This window comes from Parasteatoda tepidariorum, chromosome 8, assembly GCF_043381705.1.
Source record: "Parasteatoda tepidariorum isolate YZ-2023 chromosome 8, CAS_Ptep_4.0, whole genome shotgun sequence".
Taxonomy (NCBI): Eukaryota; Metazoa; Arthropoda; class Arachnida; order Araneae; family Theridiidae; genus Parasteatoda; species Parasteatoda tepidariorum.
In genome coordinates this window covers 24,177,031-24,191,299 of record NC_092211.1, presented here as the reverse complement: position 1 = coordinate 24,191,299, position 14,269 = coordinate 24,177,031, and the positions used below count along the sequence as shown (strand labels likewise).

At 28.6% G+C, this 14,269-nt stretch overlaps 1 protein-coding gene across 1 annotated transcript in view; it reads right to left on the bottom strand.

Moving 5' to 3' along the window:
- LOC107455071 (homeobox protein six1b) overlaps positions 1–11,205 on the bottom strand; it is a 52,899-nt gene extending 41,694 nt beyond the window's left edge. The window contains exon 1 of the mRNA XM_016072487.4: positions 9,903–11,205. Coding sequence (XP_015927973.1) covers positions 9,903–10,585 — 683 coding nt within the window. The 5' untranslated portion in view covers positions 10,586–11,205. The remainder of the gene's footprint in view (positions 1–9,902) is intronic.
- Positions 11,206–14,269: the final 3,064 nt, after the last annotated feature.

Sequence of the window (14,269 nt, the reverse complement as noted above, 5' to 3'; positions counted from 1 at the left end):
ATCCCCCCCCCCCTCCTACAACATTCTAGACTTACAAACTTCATATGGAAGCAGCTTTAGTAAAGTTATAATGTGTTTTAATACTTCTGGTCATTTTTTTATAACTCAGGAAATTGATTTTAAAACAATTTCAAATACACAATTTCCATAAATTTCGTATTATGAAGCAAAAAAAAAAACTGTCATTTATGAACTTGAGTTTGAACAAACAGTTTGATGTTTTCAGAAGAATTGATACTATGTTAGTTTTGTTATTATTCTCATTGTCTAGTGCGTCAAAAAAAAACCGGATCACCCTAAATAGCTTTTGGTCTAATAATCGGATCGTCACGTAAAAAAATAACTATATCGTTAGAGACATCAGCATACTCTAATCCAAAATAACCCCAGTATTCTTATTCAAATTCATCATAAACAACAACTACAAATCAAAACCTCTTCCAATCCCCCATTTTATCCTAAATACTTACTTATTAACCAATCCATATCTTATTTAGACTCCATTGCAATGTGTAAGCTGACTCAAAACTGAAATCATCACGTTATTCTGAAAGCTAAATAAACAATATTTATAAATTGAACCTCTTCAATCCACCAATTTAACCTCTTTAATCCTTTCCTCTCCTTATCAAAACAGCAATCAACCTTCCTAATTAAAAAATGACTGCATCATTAGGAACATAAGCATACTCAAATCCGAAATCAACCCAGCATTCTCAATTCAATTCACCATAAACAACAATTACAAAACCTCCTCCAGTCCTCCATTTTATACTAAACACTTAGTTATTAACCCAATCCATATCTTATTTAGACTCCATTGCAATGTATAAGCTGACTCAAATCTGAAATCATCACGTCATTCTGAAACCTAAATAAACAATATTTATAAATTGAACTTCTGCTATCCACCAATTTAACCACGTTAATCCCTTCCTCTCCGTATAAAAACAGCAATCAACCTTCCTGATTAAAAAATGACTGCATCATTAGGAACATAAGCATACTTAAGTTCGAAATCAACACGGCATTCTCAATTCGATTCACCATGAACAACAATTACAAAGCTTCTTCCAATCCTTCATTTTATCCTAAACACTTACTTATTAACCCAATCCATATCTTATTTAGACTCCATTGCAATGTATAAGCTGACTCAAATCTGAAATCATCACGTCATTCTGAAACCTAAATAAACAATATTTATAAATTGAAATTCTTCAATCCACCAATTTAACCACGTTAATCCTTTCCTCTCCGTATAAAAACAGCAGTCAACCTTCCTGATTAAAAAATGACTGCATCATTAGGAACATAAGCATACTTAAATTCGAAATCAACCCAACATTCTCAATTCAATTCACCATAAACAACAATTACAAAACCTCTTCCAATCCTCCATTTTATCCTAAACACTTACTTATTAACCCAATCCATATCTTATTTAGACTCCATTGCAATGAAACAATATTTATAAATTGAGTCTCTTCAATCCACCAATTTAACCTCTTTAATCCTTTCCTCTCCTTATAAAAACCGCAATCAACCTTCCTAATTAAAAAATTACTGCATCATTAGGAACATAAGCAGACTTAAATCCGAAATCAACCCAGCATTCTCAATTCAATTCACCATAAACAACAATTACAAAACCTCCTCCAGTCCTCCATTTTATACTAAACACTTACTTATTAACCCAATCTATATCTTATTTAGACTCCATTACAATGTATAAGCTGACTCAAATCTGAAATCATCACGTCATTCTGAAATCTAAATAAACGATATTTATAAATTGAACCTCTTTAATCCTTTCCTCTCCTTATGAAAACAGCAATCAACCTTCCTAAGTAAAAAATGACTGCATCATTTGGAAGATAAGCATGCTCAAATCCGAAATCAATCCAGCATTCTCAGTTCAATTCACCCTAAACAGCAATTACAAAACCTCTTTCAATCCTCTATTTTATCCTAAACACTTACTTATTAACCCAATCCATATCTTATTTAGACTCCATTGCCAGACTAGCACCTAGTTTCGTTGAGGTATGCTTTAAGCACCTATTTGAATTGACGCTTCATTTCCAGCGTACCTATTTTCGGAAAGGTATCTGAAAAGCCCTCCTCTACTTGGAGACCATTTAATTTTTTTCCACAACCTCTCTTCTCAATGAAATAAGAATAATTACCGAGAGGGAAAAGTGCTCCCGTTCTACTAGAGATAGGACTCCTTATCTACCGCAGGTAATGTTCTGTGAAACGATCTTTTCCTTTATTTAAAGTAATATTTTGTCGGCCCTCTTCATAAATTTTCCAAGGATCAGGAAGTGGTGAAGAAGCTTATCTCGATCCAGGAATAGCGGCATCAGGAGTGTAGTTAACTACAGGGCGATGCTCCGATGTAAATTTTCTGTATCTTTACTTAGCAGTCGGTTCTAATTTTCTGCTTCAATTAGATGTCGTTTAAGGAGTGTTTAAATTAGACTGGAGTCTAATGACTGCGGAGGGCTGTGTTAAAGGGATTGAATGATTACCAAGTAAACAGAAACAAAGCTTGAAACTTGTAAAAAATTTATTTAATTGATAAAATTGGATGCTCCAATCTAAATGTTTTGTATCTCAGCAATCGATTCTAGTTTTCTGCTTTTAGGTGTCTTTTAAGGGATGTTTTAATTAGATTGGGGTTTAATGACTGTGGAAAACAGTGTCAGAAAGTTAAGTGATTGCCCTAAAATCAAAGACAGGGCTAAAATAATTTTTAAAAAAATCTATTGGAAAAAACTGGATGCTCTGAAATAAATTTTCTGTATCTTTACTTAGCAGTCGGCTCTAATTTTCTGTTTCAATTGAATGTCGTTTAAGGAGCGTTTAAATTAAGCTGGAGTATAATGACGTCAGAGAGTCTAACGTTAAAGGATAGATTTATTACTGAGTAAACGAAGACAAAGTGTGAAATTTGTAAAAAAAATAATTCAATTAATAAAATTGAATGCTCCTATTTATATGTTTTGTATCTTAGCAATCGTTTCCAGTTTTTTGCTTTTAAATATCTTTGAAGAGATGTTTTAATAAGACTGGGGTCTAATGACTAAAGAAAGAAGTTATTAATTGCTGTGGAAGTTGGTGTTACAGAATTAAGAGATTATTCTAAAAGCGAAGACGAGACTAAAAATAAGCAATAATAATAATAAAACCCGTTTAATAAATCTAAAGGCTCAGAACTAAATTTTCTTTATCTTTACTTCGCAGTTGATTCTAATTTTCTACATTTAAATGCCATTTACGGGAACTTAAGACTAGAGTATAATAAACGAAGAGGGTTGTGTTACAGAATTAAATGTTTACCTTGGAAGCGTAGACTATGCTTGAAATAAGTCAAAAAATAAAGTTATAAATTTTATAAAAACATATAACACTTTATTATTAGCACATTTTTATAAATTTCATAAAATCGGGTATATTTCCTGTGTTTTCCCTGAAGTCATTTAACAATGAGTTTTAAATTTTCTGCTTCAATTAGATGACGCTTAAAGGACCTTTAAATTCAATTGTAGTTTAATGGTTGCAGAACGCTGTATTACGAGATTGACTGATTACTGCTTTGTTACGGAATTAATTGATTACCATAAAAGCGAAGACAATACTTGAATTAAGTCCAAAAAATATCCTAATTCAAAAAACCGGATTCATGAAATCGATTGTTCCCGTGTAAATTTTTTGTATCTATGCTTAATAGTCAATTTTAGTTTTCTGCTTCAATTAGGTGTTGTCTAATCACTAGACCAATTTAGATATTCATTAGACTCGTATGGGTGTTTAAATTTGACTGAAGTGTCTAATGTAGAAGGCTGTGTTTGATGATTGATTATTGCTGCGTTAGGAGAGAGATTCATTAATCAAATATATCTCAAATNGTTTATTTTAAAATGAATGTCATTGAAGTAAAGTATTGAGCCATTTAAAAAATCATGGAGATTAGTTACATCATAGGAGTGTGGGAGGAAGAGTTATCGACAATGTCAACCTTCATCTATCAAAATGTACCGCAAGATTGAATCAAGTTAGCATGTCTTATATACCAGTGAATTGATGTTTAATTTTCGTAGTGGTAGTTACGCCGCAGGATCATTACATGTTATATAAAGTATTGTAAAATGGAGCATAATTTTTTTTAAACATTCTTATATTAATATACCATGGTATTTCAGAGAAAGAGGGGAAAGAAAGGAGAGAGAGAGAGAGAGAGAGAGATAGGAATTAGAGTTTAAATAAAATTGAAAAGTTAAGATGAAATATGTCAAAAATTATTTTATTAAATGAACACCAGAAAAATGGCAAATACATATTTATTTTTTTTATTATAGATTCATTTGGAAAACAAACAAAAAAAAAACGAAATATTAATCTTCTGATCCATTTCTAATAAAATTTATATATTACTCACGAAGCAAATTAAAGGTTTCATGTTTAACTAAGAAGTTGAAGTTATATAACAAATAGGAATAGAAAAATTGATATTTTGCGCCATTTTCTTAATCAGTATAGCACGAAGCAAGTGCTACCCAGAGATGTGCGAAACTTAACAGAACAACTATAAATAAATGTTACGATCTTCCAATAATTATAAAAAATAGCCTGCATGCGATAAATAATGTTTTTTCCTCTAAGGAAAAAGCTATCGAAGAATAGTCTTTACTTTTCCGGAGTATTCTGGGTCTTTCTTGACTCTAACTTTTTCTTGATTCAAACGACATTGTAACTCCCAACATAGAATTTTATAAGACTCCAGGAAGGAGTTTTCTTAAGACTCTATGAAAACAGCAGAATTGTTACATTATTGTTAAATTACGACGAATTGCAAATTTTTAGTTCCAATTTACAGTTCGTAATATCAACAATTTATTAATTAAACCATCTATATTCCGTAAATTTGGTGCCTTTTTCCCGCAGCAAAGTAAACTCAAAGAAATATTAAGATTATAAAGAGTTATATGACTAATTCCCATCTATATGTTAATTAACATCGCTTCGCAAGAAAGTCTACAGTTAATCCATCGATAAAAATTTAAATGAATTGTGATAATTGCTTCCCGATCAACTTGAATAGTTTATCAAATAGCTTTTTCGAATTTTTACCTCCAATTTTTAACGGTTATTAAGAGTTCACTTAAATCACATGAACTTTTTTTTCATTATAATTTGGAATTATAACCCATATAAACAATTATAACAATGACAGCAGTCTTTACAACCTAACACGCTATACTTTAGTGTATGCAGGGTGCACAATAAGGACTTATTTTTAGAGGTCTTATCAATTTTAGAGGTCTTATTTACCTTTAGAGGTCTTATCAAATATGAAAATAAATAGTTTATACATTAGACGACGCAAATAAATGTTGTAAGTGGGAAGGAAATAAAAACGTTATCAAAATGTAGCGAAACAATACTAGAAAACAGTAGGACTGAAAACATATAAACTTCGTATTCAAATTCACTACTTTAATTCATTTAAATACTGATTCGAGAAAAGTTTCTAAAATACTCTAAATATTTCTTAATTGAGCTATAATTAAACGTTTGAAAAAAAATTATTAAAAAGAGCTACAAAATTACATATTTTAAACCATTAATTATCGTTTTACAATAATCTAATTAATAATTTTTAAAAAAAATTAAGAATCAGTAAACTTAGGGGAAAAAATATGTTTACAGATCTTTAGATGGACGAAAATAAGATAAGACTTAGTAAATAAAAAATACTAGCCCTTTTTTCTCTTTAAGAAATCGAAAATAATTAATAAGTAACTATATTTTATTATTATAAAGTTTGGAGAATGTTAAACGATAATATATAGTTCAATCTCTACAATTTTAATACAATGCAAAGTTGTAACACATTGTCATACTTCTTAAATTTGATTACATGATATTTTGGCTCAGTTTGAACGAAAACGCCGTTTATTTTAGTACTTATTTAAGTTGTAACAAGTTTTTACGATCGATATGATTCAATGCAGTAATATTATAGTTCAAAGTTGCACCCATTTTTGCACCAAATTTATATGATTTATAATTAGTTAACGTACACAGTCACTAAATCTTCACATTTGAAATGTACCATATCTTGCAACTGCTCCATACAATTTCAAAATGATACCACATCTTGAAGCTATATATAACTTTATTATCAAGATTCAAATTCTTCGTTAAAAATAACATTATTTAATTACGAAAAAAGTTACTAATTTAAATTTTTTTTAACTAAATTGCTCTTGAAGTTAGTTGTTGACGGCTTATTATTGCATAAATTTATTAAAACTTTTAATTTTCACCTATGACATGTAAATATGTGTCTGAAAAAGTTTCATAAAAAAAAATGTATCGATAATGAAGACAAATGTTACGAAAATTTAGCAGTCCGAATATTTTTTTATATTTTCTCTCTAATAAACGAATTAAAAACTCATCAAAGAGATGCATATTCGTTTTTATACTAAAGTATTCATATAAAAAACCAAAAGTTAAATAAATTAAAAAATTTAATAAACAAAACAACTGTAATATTTTCTAACTGAAGCATATTCAAAATTTACAGCTGAATATAAAAACAGAGATATTTTACATTGAGAAATTTGAAAAATGTCGCGAAGTAAAATCTTGCTGTTTTTATATTTAAGTTTGGAATTGATTATAATGAAAACAATAACAAAATATGATTACTATAATATGTGATACAAATTTTTAAATGTGGTAAAAGTCGATAATTTTATCATAATACCTTCCTTAGAGAAGGGCATAAAACCATTTATACGGTTGAATTTTCTTTTCAATTTTGCATTTTTTACTAAATATGTATTAAGTAAACACTATAATTTTGAAAACCAGAATTTCTGATTATCCTTTACCATATAAATAGGAAAATTACGAAACGAATGGTTTAAATAGCGTATGTTTTGATTTTATTTGTCAAAATTATTTTCTTTTACCAGATATATCATTACCATAAATAAATTTTTTTTCTCCGCGTATATTATCTCTTCAATAAACGAGTTAAAAACTAATCAAAGTGATAAACATTATACGTATTATAAGTATTGTTATAAGTTTTAGTACAAAAAAAAGTAAATGAAAAAATAATAATTAACAAAACAATTGTGATATTTGCTACCTTAAGTATATTCAAAACTTATAATTAAGCATCAAAATAATGATAGACGATATTTTGTAAGGAATCTAATATTTTACGTTAAGAAATTTTTTCAATATCTGATAAAACTAGAAAATTGCTATAAAATAATGATTTTTGTTTAATAACAAAATTACTCGCATAAAATAAGTAAATTTTTAATAGAATTATGCCCATAACTTCTGGTAAAATAAGTTTTAAAAAACATGTAAGATTTTATATTTCAATCTTATCTTAAATTTAACTTGCATTGAAACTACAAAAAAAAAGTTCTTTACGGATTAAAAATCTTTTTTAGTAATAACTACAATATTAATTAATTATTACTATCACTAAATACAATATTTATTATTACCTACTTTAGCCTGCATTTATATCGTTAATATTTTTTAGAACATATTTTTCATGAATGAAAGTAAAAATAAGTTACTTAAAAAGTATTTTGTTTTTATAGAGTATTATTGAACTCTTATAAAGCTTTCAAAATTAAAATTAATAAAAAAAATTTGCGTTATTTAGAGAAACAATAATAATTAGTAAATGTGAAAATTAATAAAAAATACATCAAATTATAAACCAATTAATTATATCTTTTAAAAATTCTTTCCTGAGTTGTTAAAAGCGAGGTATTAAGAGTTCGCAATTTAATGTTCACTAAAACAAAGTATAATAATAAATTTATTCACCCACATGAAATGAAACAATAATTTGTTAAGTTTCTATATTAAGATAAATATATCATCACTTTAAACTATTATTACTAATACCAAAAAAAGAAAGAAATTTCGAATATAAACAGCAAAAAATTCATTTAAAAATAATATTTCCAATGTTAATGGACAAAGAATATGAAACATTATAATTTTGATTCCATGCATTTTATTAAAAAAAAAAAATATGTAAGTTCAAAAATAAGTAAAGAATATGTTTATATTCTGGTCGTAGTGGTGTATTGAATGTAAGAATGGTACAAATAAATATGGTGCTGAATGATTACATAGAATTTTAAAATCAAAAAAGGTTGTAATTAAGGATCGGAAACAAAATTTAAAAGGTGATATATTTATATCATAATTGAAAAAGATAAACCGTTATACAATGTATGATCAATTTCAAAGAAGTTATAAATTTAGCAATATTGCGAGAGAAAAAAAGAGGGAACTGACATCTAGAATAAAAGTTTAATGAATTTTTTATTCATATAAAATTTATTTCCTTTTTCATCAGTAAACTTGATGTTTCATTTTAATATGTGTTCACAATTTTAAACAACATATTTCGTTTATAACTAAGACAATTCTTTTAAAAAGTCAACAGATTTATTTAAGCTAAGAATATGGCTCAAAATTATTGATCATTTTTCATTTCTAATCCATTTTTAAACTGGGAAAATTCAATAAATACATATTAATTAAATTACGTTTTAATGGGCAAAAAATAAATTAAAAACAATTAATTACAGAACGTTCTCTTTAAACTTAAAATAAAAGGTAAAAGTTATCAGGAAATAATAATAAACGTAAAAATTTCAATGAGTAGTTATGAATATAATAAAGAAAATAATAAAGAATTCTTTCATTTATCAAAAATATTCAGTTAAAAATACAAAATTCAATTTTTTTAATATTTAGTATGCAGTTTGATATTAAATTATAAATAATAATTTCATTTAATGTAACATCACATAAACTAGATAATTTTTAATGCATTTAATTTCGACTGAAATAAATATCAAAAATTAATTTTTAATACTCCGAAACCTTTAATTCTATCATAACACATAAATATAAGAAACATTCATTTTATTTAATGAGTTAACATTAGTTTACATGATGGTTAGAATAATAAGAAGTGTGTTGAATTGACAATAGTTCAAGCATATTAAAATAATCTGAGGTGTTGTACCAATTCTAAATGTATTCAAAAGATTTTGTGCTTTAAAGTTTAATAGTTTTGTTTTTTAATTTGAAAATATTATTGATAATAGCAGTATAAACACTTTTTCTTAGTAATTAAAAGAAATATCTTTGAGAAATGTACTATAACTTATTGAAAGTGATACAATCAACCTTGTGAAGCATATGCTAAATATCACTAGTCGATGTTAATTTATATTTATTTATTTACTTCTTGATTGTTGATCCCCAAAATAAATAACTTCTTTAATTACAGACACATTAGTTTTTACAGGAAGAAAAATTTAACGTTTGATAAAAAAAGCGGAGCAAACATAAAGCACTGCTCATATAAGTTAATTGGATAGAAAATAATATTTTTCCGCGATTTTTTAACCGAAACAATCAAATTAGCAAGTAATTTCAGCATTAAACTTATAAGTCTCACAAATGTAAAAATTAATTTAGTTATTGCCAAATATAATCAGAAATACTCACTAATATTTAAACTTAACTAAAAATGTAGCAATTGACTACGATAAAATATACTTTCGAAATCAGAAGTAAGTGTTCAGAAATAATATTAAATCAGTTTACTTTATCTTGGACAACATAACTTTACTATCAAACATCACGTTTGTTAAATATTTTTAAACATTTAAATTCAAGCAATCTCAAAAAAGTGGTGTTTAAAGGAAGCTCTGTAAGACAACTAAAATGCCTCCAAACACGCCCATTCCAAATTAATTTGCAACGGACGCTCGTAGTTAGCGTAATAATACCAATAATTGTGTTACAAAATATGTAAAGAAACTAACCTGTCTTTGGCTTCAGCTGCCCTGTCCCGTTGCCTCCGATTTTTGAACCAATTGCTAACTTGAGTTGTGGTCAGTCCAGTGGCCTCAGCCAGCTCCCGTTTTTCCCGAGGTGACGGGTATGGATTATGAGCATACCATTCCCTCAAAATGTTCCGGGATTTCTCTTTGAAACAATAACTAGTCTCTTCGCCATCCCATATTGTCCTGGGAAGTGGAAATTTTCTTCGAATTCGATATTTTCCTACTGCCCCAAGAGGCCTACCCCTTAGTCTCTCGGCTTCAATGTAATGAGCCTTCAGCCAAAGAGCTTGCAATTTGGGATGGGAAGCCGGTGAGAAATTGTGACTTTCCAGAATCCTGTAGAGCTCCTTAAAGTTCCCTCGGTGAAAGGCCACCAGGGCTTTTGCTTTCAGGACACTTTCATTCTTCTGGAGATGCTCACAAGCTGGCAAGGACCACAGAAATCGTCCCAACCTTTCAATATTTCCAGACTGTTGAAGAACTTCACAGACACAAGCCACTTGTTCTTGTGTGAATCCAAAAGATGGCAACATAGTACTTGGACTTGATGGGTTTACAGCTGTCGAACACGCCGTGGGAGTGGGGATCATTCCTGCCATGGTTGGTAACTGAGACGCAGCGGCCAGGGCCGACGCTGAGTCGGCCATATGACTGACAATCATCAGGTCAGATGGTTTGCCGTCTCCGCAAGAGTCAACTAGGTGTCCAGGGCCGGTTGGAGGCCCAAGAGCGTGGTGGTGACAGTAATTGAGTCGCTCCCAGTCTCTATCCTGCAATCCGCAGACTGGACGCAGAAGGAAACGTGAAGCCAGCTTGATGACTGTAAGTTAATTAGTCCACATTGATAGCAAATTTTTCGTTTGTCATTGCAGAAAGCTTTTAATAGTCAGCGTTTGTACTTCAGTTACTAACAGTTCAGTTATTCCACTTTGAAAATTAATTCTTTATTCCAAGAAACTTCCATTTCTAGTTCGAAAACAGATCACAAACGAAAAAAAATCTTGCTAAGATTCAAAGCTTATATTTTTTATAATTCATTATGGAACTAAAATTATCGTCGAAGTTGCAGATGTCATCGATCAAAAACAAAATTGCTTCTGAGAGCAAATATTTAGTTCTTTCAACAAATAAAAAGTCGCCTAACCGGAATCCGCAATAACTTCACTCCGGACTGAGGAAGTTTTTTCCTTTCTACCACGATGCTGGTCCGTGCGGTTGATTCTTGCAGCCAGCTGATTCAAATTGATGTTATCATTTACTATCAGAGCTTTAGTTTTGTTGTGGGAAGGGATTTTCTGGCCGTTTATTGGCTGACGGTAGCGAAGGCACAGGGGGGCGTTGTCATGACGACGCTGCCAATCAAACGAGTGAGATGCCCCGCCCATCATCGCTTCAACGCAGTTGAAGAACTAGCCGCTCTCATGGATTCCTGGACGTAAGATAAGTTTCTGTTTATCTAATTTTTTTTTCGCTCCTTTTTGCGCCTTTTCTTAAAGTGTAGGGTGGTAAAGATTCGGTGTAAGATAATATTTATTTAACCATTCAATTCTTTATTTTTCATACTCTAGATCGGAAACTAAATATTTCGGAACTTCTTTATTGTGGTAATGAGAAAAATAAAATAAATACCTTCCTTCTTACTTAAGCAAATATCCTTTTCAATAATCTTGATGTAAATTTGCTAAACTGTTGAGGTATTTAAATAAAAGTCTAGCTTCTAGTTTTGCCAAAATATTTTTTTTTTAAATATCTCCTTTATCAAAAAATTTACATAATATTTCTATGAATGAATAAATCTAAAGTGTTACTCTAATAGATAATTTTTTAGCTTTCATAAATAATAAAAAAAGCACAACTGATCATATAGTAAATAAAAGCATTTACTAAAGTTAAGTGTCATTTTTTTTCCTTTTTTTTTTGTATTTTTTTACACGATTATTTCTTTTCTTCATTTTTCTTTTTTTTTTAAAAAAAGAAAAGGCCCCTTGTATTCAACAAATTGAAAGCGTATAAAAAACGAAATGTTTCAAAATTCTTTTTTTTTTTAAATAAAAAAAAAAATTCTTCGCATTCATTAGAATTGAAACGTATTATATATTAAATTAAAAACTATAATAGCTGTAAAAGTAATTTTTAAAAATATCAAAAGTACAAAAAAAAAAATTATTAGTTAGTTTCATAACGCTAACTTTTAATATAAATTGAATATATATTGAAAAAATTTGTCGAGTAGGTGTTTCACGAAATGCTATTCTAAGTTTGAGACAGCTTATTCTATGCGCTGTAATGAGAAATGTTCTACCTGATCTACTATTCTACTTTATAAGGAAATATACTACAATAACTACTATTGCATAAAAGATGAAATTATTTAGGAAAATGTATTTCTTATGATTCTTAATTAATTAATTTTTTTAATTTCGCAATTTAAATTCCAATTAAGGTCAAACAGAATTTCTCAATTGTGTTTGATGTATTCATAAGTAGACACAGTTAAATTAAGTATCTAAAAAATATTTTTTAAATTTTTTTAAAATTTTTGCATTATTTTTTTACTGGAATTTTTTTTAAAAAAAAATTTAATATTATTAATTAATATTAAAAAATTTATAATTTCTAAAAAATAAATAATTTCTAAAGAATAATAATTTTTTTAATATAATTAATTAATAATAAATTTAAGAAATAAATATTTATTAATTTTATTATTCAGTGTTCAGTTAGCTATGAAAGCTTAGTATGACGGGATTTTGAAATCGTATTTAGAAATTAGATCAATTTCTCTTGCATTGAAACGGCTACTTAAATTATTCTTATTTACAAAAAATAATAAATGCATATTCTTTTCCTAATAAATCAAAAAGAAATTAATAGCCTATGGAGTCGAGGCGACGTAGTTTTTCACTTAAAAGAACTATTTATGTTTAGAACAATTAAACTAAATCTTACTTCCCCATTCTAAACATCTTAACTAATTTAACGAATGAATGCGCTGTTGATGCATTTTGTTAGACGACAGGACAAAGCTGGCAACTTTACAAAAATAGTTTATCAGCATTAGTTTTTGTAGCATAAGAAATAACCACGTGATAACGAAACAATATGCCAAGAAAATAACTTAAGTTATAAGTTATTTGTTTTAAATCTCTCTTTTAATCAAGGTGTTAAATTTACAAATTGTCTCAATTTATTTTTAGAGATTTTTGAGGAAAGAAAAAATGAGCTCTTCATCAGGCAGCCGAATACAATTATATTTTTTCAGCAACTCTATAAAGACCGATTTCGTTGAAAAAGAACTTCTGTTCTCGAAGAATAGAATAGAATTATTCCATATTATTCAGAGTTACAGTAATTCTTTAAATATTTAATTTTAACGAGGATCTTTTAGTTTAAAATCGTTTGTGTGCTTTTTGATGATTTTCCAGATGAAATTCTAGTTCCTTTTAAAAGATTTATTCTATTTTTAAAGGTTATTTTTTAATCAAGGTGTTAAATTTATAAATTGTCTCAGATTATTTTTAGAAATTTTGGAAGAAAGAAAAAATAAGCAATACGAATACAATTAAATGTTTTCGGATTCTCTATTAAGACCGATTTCGTTGAAAAAGGATTTCTGTTGAAGAATGGAATGAAATTATTCCATATTATTTAGAATTACAGTAATTCTTTAAATATGCAATTTTAATAAGGCTCTATTTAAATTTAAATTGTTTTAGTGTTTTTTGATGATTTTCAAGATGGAATTCAAGTTTCTTTTGAAAGATTTGTTCTATTTTTAAAGGTAAAAGAAAAAATTAAAAGCACTTAAAATACAACGAAATATGAACTCCAAAAAAAATTTAAAAAAAAGAGGGCTGAAAAAAAAAAGCATCCCTTAAATAATTGCAGGAATTTATCGATTGATTCGAAGTACGAGACACTGAGCACAAATTTAACGTAACTAAATATTTATTAAAATGTACTCAAATATTTAAAGAAAAATTTTTTTAGACCGGGATAGATTGATTGGCAGGGGGCTGAGCACACGCATGTGAGCTCTGGAGTTCGAATCTAGCCGGCCGAAGACTCCCCGTGTAGTGATGATTAGTGCACGTTAAATCTGCCAGGTCACAAAGTCCTCCATGTTCCCATAACAAATCAATATCTCTGGGTGTACTGAATCGGAGAGTGATCGTTCTCTGGTTCAGGTCAAAATTACAATCTGTGAATGAATGAATGTATATATGAATGGGTCCCCCCTTTCAAACGGGAGTGACGTATGGGTGTGGCAGAAGTCGAATTTTTGGACTACTAGAAAATAAGAATAATCGCACCTCCCTGTCTTAATAGCCGACTAAACCAGCAAC